We start from the raw sequence: 10,000 nt of genomic DNA on the forward strand, positions 1-10,000 counted from the left end.
AAGCTCATAGTGCATCACTTCGTGCCACTCGATGAGCTTGTAGAAAAATAGAAAATAGAACATTTTGAAAAATCTTTTAAGATATATATTATACCCTCTGTGAGGCCTTTAGGAGGGCCGCAAGCGGAGCATGCAGCACCACTATTGCTCAGGTGGAGCCTGCAGAACCGTTGCGGCTCAAGAATCCGCCACTCCTGAATGAAGTGTCTGGTGCTGGGAGTCTGGTGCAACGCACAGGTCCTGGGCCTGGTGAGAGCAGGAGTGGACCTGGTGAGACGTAGGAGGGGCCCGGACAGGAGACAACCCACAGAGCCTAGTCCTTCCATGTGCCAGAATGGTACCTCATCGGATTGTGTGGCCCTGGTTTTTTTCCTAATAGGACTGATCGAGGGTAGCTACTGGGACTTAAGTCGGGACTTGATCACCCCCAGCTGGGTCACCTGAGTGAGGGGTATGATGTTGCGACACCCGAAACCCTGATGACCATAATGATGCATCACTGAGGATTTTTTATTTATTCATTTCATTTATTTATCAAACTTTTTTTACTCCAATCTTTGCTTCTGGGGGTCCCTGGAACCTAGTCTATACAGTTTTGCATGTATCATTCATATACTTTAATGTTTTTGCAGGATTGATACTTTTTTCCACTGCTGATGTTTTCAGCCTGTTGAAATATGGACGTCTCAGGAAGATTGCAGTGTGTCATTTGATCCGCTAGGTGGTGCTGATGCTTTGCCAATGAGCTTTATTACAGGACCATTCACTTCTCAACAGTTCTGTCCCTACCTCTCTCTCTCTCTCTCTCTCTCTCCTTGCCTATTTGTGTGCACAGATGGACAACGTATGCACATGTGGTTTGTGTGTGTGCAGCGTGTGAGTGTGTGTGTGTGTGTGTGTGTGTGTGTGTGTGTGTGTGTGTGTGTGTGTGTGTGTGTGTGTGTGTGTGTGTGTGGCTTTGTATTAAGGGAGATCACACCATATTTGACCAAAAGATCAGTGAGGGGTAACTGGGTCACTGTGTTCAGTGGTCCTGGGCACATTCTTGAGTCGTGTTAGGGGGTCATGGGAGGTGGAGGTGGCTCACGTGTGCACACCACACACACACACACACACACACACACACACACACACACACACACACACACACACACACACACACACAGCAGTGTTGATTTTGAGGGCAAGCAATTTCCCTTTTAGTCTAGTCTAGGTTGAGAACCACTCTGTGTTGATTCCGTCGACATACCGGTAAATAAAGTGAACTGAACTTGACCTGTCCTCGAGGTTGTACTGTATTGTTCCATCTTGTGTACAGGTACATGAGAGACAATGCAGCAGCATATAAAATATAACATCAAACAGCAAACAAAGGGATATAATATAGAGTGTAAAAAAAGAGTAGCATAATTATGTACATGCGCATGCTTTCCCTGTAGTAGCAAAGTTAGGTGAACTTTGTGTGAACAACTTCTTCACAGTAGGCTACTGTATGTTCCATATAAATAACACATTTAGTTTAGGCTATGTTCCATATAAATATACAACACATTTAGTTTAGAAAGGTGAAATTCGAGCTTAATAGTGCGAGAAGAGGGTGATGGTGTGGGGGAGGGTAGCATTTCCCTTATCTCTGATTCTCTCTGTTTCTTATCAGTTCTTTCATGTATCTGATTGTTCAGGGAAATAAGCTTTTTTTTGTAGTCCTACTGTCTTCTATGTTTGACCTGTCCTACTGTCTTCATGTTTGACCTGTCCTACTGTCTTCATGTTTGACCTGTCCTACTGTCTTCATGTTTGACCTGTCCTACTGTCTTCATGTTTGACCTGTCCTACTGTCTTCATGTTTGACCTGTTCTACTGTCTTCTATGTTTGACCTGTCCTACTGTCTTCTATGTTTGACCTGTCCTACTGTCTTCATGTTTGACCTGTCCTACTGTCTTCTATGTTTGACCTGTCCTACTGTCTTCTATGTTTGACCTGTCCTACTGTCTTCTATGTTTGACCTGTCCTACTGTCTTAATGTTTGACCTGTCCTACTGTCTTCTATGTTTGACCTGTCCTACTGTCTTCATGTTTGACCTGTCCTACTGTCTTCATGTTTGACCTGTCCTACTGTCTTCATGTTTGACCTGTCCTACTGTCTTCATGTTTGACCTGTCCTACTGTCTTCTATGTTTGACCTGTCCTACTGTCTTCATGTTTGACCTGTCCTACTGTCTTCTATGTTTGACCTGTCCTACTGTCTTCATGTTTGACCTGTCCTACTGTCTTCATGTTTGACCTGTCCTACTGTCTTCATGTTTGACCTGTCCTACTGTCTTCTATGTTTGACCTGTCCTACTGTCTTCATGTTTGACCTGTCCTACTGTCTTCTATGTTTGACCTGTCCTACTGTCTTCATGTTTGACCTGTCCTACTGTCTTCATGTTTGACCTGTCTCCTCCTGTGTTTTTGGGGTCAGACCGCCATAAAGAAGCTGACCTGGAGAGACCGGATGCCTGGATACTGCATCAACCTCTCCTCTATCCTCTTCATGGTGAGTACATGAATAATACATGGAGGGCGCATCTGTGTCACCTCATAGATTTCAACCACTTTAACCATTATTTTAAACTTTAGCTGTCAAAAAATAAAGCAGATCTACAAGCTCATAGCTTGGCACCGAGTGCCACAGATAATTCTGTAGGTACTTCTTGACATGAAATAGTTTGAGCACCACTAACATAGAAACATAGGGTTTTCCAGAAAACCGTCATGCATGATTTCCAATTTTCTACTCCAGAATGAGATGCTTCCTAAAGTCAGAAATGAAGACAGAACATCGCTGTAGATTTTGAGTTATGAGCCGTTCCAATGGAGCCCTAAACCAAGGACTATTAAAAGAGGACAGGAAGTGAAGACCGTACGGTGGACTCCATGTTGCTCCCTGGAAGGACAGAAGACTGTACGGTGGACTCCATGTTGCTCCCTGGAAGGACAGAAGACTGTACGGTGGACTCCATGTTGCTCCCTGGAAGGACAGAAGACTGTACGGTGGACCCCATGTTGCTCCCTGGAAGGACAGAAACATGCGCAATAGAGACCGAGCACAATTGAGAACAAGCACGTTTCTTTCCTTCCAGGGAGCAACATGGAGTGCACCGATCATCACTCAATCATAATATACGCAATCAAACCGAGGTGTTTATGATTTGCTTTTTAATGACTTGACGTGACGAGACCTAATGTGCACGAACAAATGAAGGAATGGATGACTCTGAGTGCCCGAGGGCAGAGGCAGGAACATTAACCGTTAAAAGGCACGACCTACATTGATTTTGTTCTTTGAAATATTCAGCAAGGTGCATTATCATCCTCCCATCTCTCTCTCTCTCTCTCTCTCTCTCTCTCTCTCATAGTTTGGCCTGACGTTCTCTGCGGTGTTCGGGGTCATCGTGTACCGCATCACGGTGTCGGCGCTGATGGCCATGAGTCCTGACCCGGAGACCAAGGCCAACGTCAGGATCACCGTGACTGCAACGGCCGTGCTCATCAACCTGGTGGTCATCCTGATCCTGGACGAGATCTACGGGGCTGTCGCCGTGTGGCTGACCGAGCTGGGTACGTGTCTGAGACGCACGCACGCACGCACGCACGTGCACACACACACACACACACACACACACACACACACACACACACACACACACACACACACACATACAGAGACACACACAGAGACAGAACAGACATGCATCATGCGTGCACGTGCGTCTGCTGGTTTGATGAAACTTTGATGTGCACCGTGCCTATTCCCATTTAGTCTGGCACGCGAGTGAGAGAGAGAGGGAGAGAGAGAGAGTGGGAGAGAGAGATGTCATCAGACATGCCTGTAGTTTAACCTACTTCCAACAGACAGACAGACAGACAGACAGACAGACAGACAGACAGACAGACAGACAGACAGACAGACAGACAGACAGACAGGTGATTTCATGGCCAGATGTTTCTGTGCCAGGTGTTTCTGTGCCAGGTGTTTCTGTGCCAGGTGTTTCAGTGCCAGGTGTTTCAGTGCCAGGTGTTTCAGTGCCAGGTGTTTCAGTGCCAGGTGTTTCTGTGCCAGGTGTTTCAGTGCCAGGTGTTTCAGTGCCAGGTGTTTCAGTGCCAGGTGTTTCAGTGCCAGGTGTTTCAGTGCCAGGTGTTTCTGTGCCAGGTGTTTCTGTGCCAGATGTTTCTGTGCCAGATGTTTCAGTGCCAGGTGTTTCAGTGCCAGGTGTTTCTGTGTCAGGTGTTTCAGTGCCAGGTGTTTCTGTGCCAGATGTTTCTGTGCCAGGTGTTTCAGTGCCAGGTGTTTCAGTGCCAGGTGTTTCTGTGCCAGATGTTTCAGTGCCAGGTGTTTCTGTGCCAGGTGTTTCAGTGCCAGGTGTTTCTGTGCCAGGTGTTTCAGTGCCAGGTGTTTCTGTGCCAGGTGTTTCTGTGCCAGGTGTTTCAGTGCCAGGTGTTTCTGTGCCAGGTGTTTCAGTGCCAGGTGTTTCTGTGCCAGGTGTTTCAGTGCCAGGTGTTTCAGTGCCAGGTGTTTCAGTGCCAGGTGTTTCTGTGCCAGGTGTTTCAGTGCCAGGTGTTTCTGTGCCAGGTGTTTCTGTGCCAGGTGTTTCAGTGCCAGGTGTTTCTGTGCCAGGTGTTTCAGTGCCAGGTGTTTCTGTGCCAGGTGTTTCAGTGCCAGGTGTTTCTGTGCCAGGTGTTTCAGTGCCAGGTGTTTCAGTGCCAGGTGTTTCAGTGCCAGGTGTTTCAGTGCCAGGTGTTTCAGTGCCAGGTGTTTCTGTGTCAGGTGTTTCAGTGCCAGTTGATTTCCTGGATTATTTTCCCTCCATGTCTGCTGGTCTATAACACCATCAGCAACAAAGAATGTATTTTTCCATTTATCCTTTATAGGATCAAGACAAACTTAATTCACGGTACAGTTAAGTACAGTACTTAAGTAAATGTACTTAGTTACTTTCCACCACTGTCGTCTGGTCAACCCCCCCCACCCCCCCTCTCTGCCGTTGAATGTGAAGCTCCATTGTGCGGTCATCGCACCGGACGCCACCATTCATAACGCGTGGGCCGGCCGTCCGTCCGTCCGTCCGTCCGCTCCACGGCAGCGTGAATGCCTTCCTAATTGCTCCGTCAAATGTTGCTCTTGTCATTTTTAACGACGGTACTTCCCCCCCCCCCCCCCGCGTGTCTCTCACAATCCAGAACCATTCATGTTTCGGCCCAGTAGGAATTCCAGCAATGTTGGTCGTTCATGTTCTGTGCATGCGCTCCAGTTCTGTGCTTTTTTGACTGATGGCATTAATCTGTGCCGTACATGCTACACACGTGTGTGTGTGTGTGTGTGTGTGTGTGTGTGTGTGTGTGTGTGTGTGTGTGTGTGTGTGTGTGTGTGTGTGTGTGTGTGTGTGTGTGTGTGTGTGTGTGTGTGTGTGTGTGTGTGTGTGTGTGTGTGTGCGTTTGCGTGTGCGTGCATGCGTGCGTGCGAGTGAGTGAGAGAGATATGAATGGGCAATAGTGAAATCCATAGTCTCTAATCCTTTGTGTGTGCGTGTGTGTGTCCGTACGCGCATGTGTGTGCATGCAATGTGAATGAGCAGTGTTGAATTATGCACAGCCTCTAAGCCTATGCGTGAGTGAATGCACATGCACGCGTGCCGTGCACGCACGGACACACACTATAGTGTCATCAACTTTAATCCGGGCGCCGCAATTTTGGGCATGCCATTCATAGACAATAATTTAACTTTTGAGAGTGTTTACGCTCTCAAGAGTTAAATATCTCTAATAATATGATATGATATGATATGATATGATATGATATGATATGATATGATATGATATGATATGATATGATATGATATGATATAATATAATATAATATAATATAATATAAAGATCTATAATGGTCCATTTGTTTACCAACTCTCTCAAGAGTTAAAGATCTATAAGGGTCCATTTGTTTACCAACTCTCCATCATTTTGGGGACCACCTGGAACCCCCTCGAGGACCACTGGTTGAAAACCACTGCCCTAAATGACCTATTTAAATGTCATGTGTCATGCACTCCTGTGAGATTGTATACTGTGGCTGGCGCTTGCCTGTAACATTTCTTGTCGGTGCCTGTCATGGCGGTCTCACTGAGCTGTGGTGCCTGTCATGGCGGTCTCACTGAGCTGTGGTGCCTGTCATGGCGGTCTCACTGAGCTGTGGTGCCTGCCTCCACTGAGCTGTTGTGCCTGTCATGGCGTGTGCATTGAGCTGTGGTGCCTGTCATGGCGTGCTCATTGAGCTGTGATTGCCTGTAGTATTGGCAAGTATACTACTTGCCAATACTACGTTGTGAAACAAAAAGTTCTCATAATTGTCACGGGGCCACCGCAGTGAATGTAGACCGCAGTGAATGTATACAGACACATTACACACACACGCGCACACACACACACACACACACACACACACACACACACACACACACACACACACACACACACAGATAGAGAGAGGCCAGGGAGGAGGGCTTGTACAGTACAGTACAGTACGGGCACAGTACAGTACAGTACAGTACAGTACAGTACAGTACAGTACAGTACAGTACAGTACAGTACAGTACAGTACAGTACAGTACAGTACAGTACAGTACAGTACAGTACAGTACATCATTGCAATGACAATAAAGACACTGAATTGAACTTCCCTGTCTCTGTCTCTGTCTCTGTCTCTGTCTCTGTCTCTCTCTCTGTCTCTCTCACAGAGATTCCTAAAACAGATTCAACCTTTGAAGAGCATCTCATCCTGAAGGCCTTCTTGCTGAAGTTCATGAATGCTTATGCACCGATCTTCTATGTGGCTTTCTTTAAGGGGAGGTAAGATCTTCTATGTGGCTTTCTTTAAGGGGAGGTAAGATCTTCTATGTGGCTTTCTTTAAGGGGAGGTAAGATCTTCTATGTGGCTTTCTTTAAGGGGAGGTAAGATCTTCTATGTGGCTTTCTTTAAGGGGAGGTAAGATCTTCTATGTGGCTTTCTTTAAGGGGAGGTAAGATCTTCTATGTGGCTTTCTTTAAGGGGAGGTAAGATCTTCTATGTGGCTTTCTTTAAGGGGAGGTAAGATCTTCTATGTGGCTTTCTTTAAGGGGAGGTAAGATCTTCTATGTGGCTTTCTTTAAGGGGAGGTAAGATCTTCTATGTGGCTTTCTTTAAGGGGAGGTAAGATCTTCTATGTGGCTTTCTTTAATGGGAGGTAAGATCATCTATGTGGCTTTCTTTAAGGGGAGGTAAGATCTTCTATGTGGCTTTCTTTAAGGGGAGGTAAGATCTTCTATGTGGCTTTCTTTAAGGGGAGGTAAGATCTTCTATGTGGCTTTCTTTAAGGGGAGGTAAGATCTTCTATGTGGCTTTCTTTAAGGGGAGGTAAGATCTTCTATGTGGCTTTCTTTAAGGGGAGGTAAGATCTTCTATGTGGCTTTCTTTAAGGGGAGGTAAGATCTTCTATGTGGCTTTCTTTAAGGGGAGGTAAGATCTTCTATGTGGCTTTCTTTAAGGGGAGGTAAGATCTTCTATGTGGCTTTCTTTAAGGGGAGGTAAGATCTTCTATGTGGCTTTCTTTAAGGGGAGGTAAGATCTTCTATGTGGCTTTCTTTAAGGGGAGGTAAGATCTTCTATGTGGCTTTCTTTAAGGGGAGGTAAGATCTTCTATGTGGCTTTCTTTAAGGGGAGGTAAGATCTTCTATGTGGCTTTCTTTAAGGGGAGGTAAGATCTTCTATGTGGCTTTCTTTAAGGGGAGGTAAGATCTTCTATGTGGCTTTCTTTAAGGGGAGGTAAGATCTTCTATGTGGCTTTCTTTAAGGGGACAGTACTGTAGGCTTAAATGTGTGTGTGTGTGTGTGTGTGTGTGTGTGTGTGTGTGTGTGTGTGTGTGTGTGTGTGTGTGTGTGTGTGTGTGTGTGTGTGTGTGTGTGTGTGTGTGTGTGTGTGCACGTGTGTGTGCGCGTGTGTGCGTGCTCTTTCAGATTTGCCGGACGACCAGGAAACTATGTTTACGTCTTCAATGACTATCGTATGGAAGAGGTGAGTCGTGTGATATAGACACCAGGATCACTGCATGTTTCTTTGTGAGGGTATACCTAGTCCACACATAGTCCACACAAACAGGCCCTTTGTGAGGGTACCTAGTCCACACAAACAGGCCCTTTGTGAGGGTACCTAGTCCACACAAACAGGCCCTTTGTGAGGGTACCTAGTCCACACCTAGTCCACACAAACAGGCCCTTTGTGAGGGTACCTAGTCCACACCTAGTCCACACAAACAGGCCCTTTGGCCTCGCCCACAGCGGTACCTATGATGATTTCCTGTTTTCCATACAAGTGTACATCTGTACTGTACGTCTTTAAATGTTCTGATGAATTGAAAATGGAGGACCCTGATGGAAACAAGTCTTGTGCTTCTCATGGTGTCGTCCACAAAGTAGCAGTTTTTGTATTGTACCCATTCTACATGCTGTGGAATAAAATGTTCAATCAATCAATCAATCAATCAATCAATCAATCAATCAATCAATCAGACCTTTCAGGATCTGTGGGCCTACAAACCGTTCTCATCTCTCTCTCTCTCTCTCTCTCTCTCTCTCTCTCTCTCTCTCTCTGTCTCTGTCTCTGTGTCTCTCTCCCTCAGTGTGCTCCTGGAGGTTGTCTCATAGAGTTGTGTATTCAGCTCAGTATCATAATGTTGGGGAAGCAGCTCATTCAGAACAACATCTTTGAGATTGGCATCCCGTGAGTACACACATGTACACAATACACACACAATACACACACAATACACACACGCACCGTGAGTACACAATACACACGCACGCAAATCAGCGTAACCGGAAAAAGTGACCAGTCGTCTCCAACTCAAAGAAGGGACTCACTGTGAAGAGAGTGGCTCAGGGGTAGAGTAGCCGGATGGGAACCGCAAGTCAGTGTCGAAGTGTCCTCGAGCAAGACTCTGAACCCCTAATTGCTCCCGATGTGCAGGTTGGTGCCTTGCATGGTTTCCCCCGCCGTCGGTATGAATGTGTGTGAATGGGTGAATATAATGCACCATCTATGTAAAGGTGTGCGAATGGGTGAATATAATGCACAATATGCACCATCTATGCACCATTTACCATTGTATATGTCTTCTCGCTGCTTGCAGCTATATTAATATTTGTATTTTATGGGTGTTAACTGTGTACAGTTGTGTGCACGTACAGTATAATGCCCATGTGTACAGTACAGCTGAGAGCACTTTCTGACTCCACACCCTCATTAAAGAGTGATGGGATTTGGGAAGGCACTATTTTTTTGTTGGGGGGGGGATGAATAATGCACGGCAGTATATATGCCTACGGCGCACATTTACACACTAGAGTCCAGAGTCCACGAACATTTTTCGTCATAGTTTTATGACTCCTCTCCTCTCCTCTCCTCTCCTCTCCTCTCTTCTCCTCTCCTCTCCTCTCCTCTCCTCTCCTCTCCTCTCCTCCATCTGTCCAGGAAGCTGAAGAAGCTGATTCGTACAATGAAGGATAAGGGTGAGGAGGAGAGGGAGGAGGAGAGGAGCAGACCTCCACAGCAGTGGAACCTGGACTATGAACTGGTTCCCTTTGAGGGCCTCACCCCCGAATACATGGAGATGAGTGAGTGCACTGTGCACTGTGCACGCACGCACGCACGCTGACATGCATATGACCCCCTTCCTCAGTCTGAGCATTGAGTGGTCATAGAGGACAGGCTTTTTTTACCCCCACGTTGGTGGGAGAAGAGTCTGGGACGTGTGGAGCGTTGTCCAGGGTGTTTTAGAGAAGGGAGAAGAGTCTGGGACGTGTGGAGTGTTGTCCAGGGTGTTTTAGAGAAGGGAGAAGAGTCTGGGACGTGTGGAGCGTTGTCCAGGGTGTTTTAGGGAAGGGAGAAGAGTCTGGGACGTGTGGAGCGTTGTCCAGGGTGTTTTAGA

The 10,000-nt window shown here is 46.5% G+C and overlaps 1 protein-coding gene across 1 annotated transcript in view; it reads left to right on the plus strand.

Annotated features, from left to right (window-relative positions):
- ano2b (anoctamin 2b) overlaps positions 1–10,000 on the plus strand; it is a gene marked incomplete at both ends in the record, with an annotated part of 90,510 nt that overhangs the window by 50,957 nt on the left and 29,553 nt on the right. Inside the window, 6 exons of the mRNA XM_083794575.1 lie at positions 2,466–2,540; positions 3,403–3,604; positions 6,775–6,886; positions 8,031–8,088; positions 8,693–8,793; positions 9,544–9,686. Of these exons, the coding sequence (XP_083650701.1) occupies positions 2,466–2,540; positions 3,403–3,604; positions 6,775–6,886; positions 8,031–8,088; positions 8,693–8,793; positions 9,544–9,686 (691 nt within the window). The remainder of the gene's footprint in view (positions 1–2,465; positions 2,541–3,402; positions 3,605–6,774; positions 6,887–8,030; positions 8,089–8,692; positions 8,794–9,543; positions 9,687–10,000) is intronic.

Source organism: Protomyctophum parallelum (genome assembly GCF_964188405.1).
Source record: "Protomyctophum parallelum genome assembly, chromosome: 22".
Lineage (NCBI taxonomy): Eukaryota > Metazoa > Chordata > Actinopteri > Myctophiformes > Myctophidae > Protomyctophum > Protomyctophum parallelum.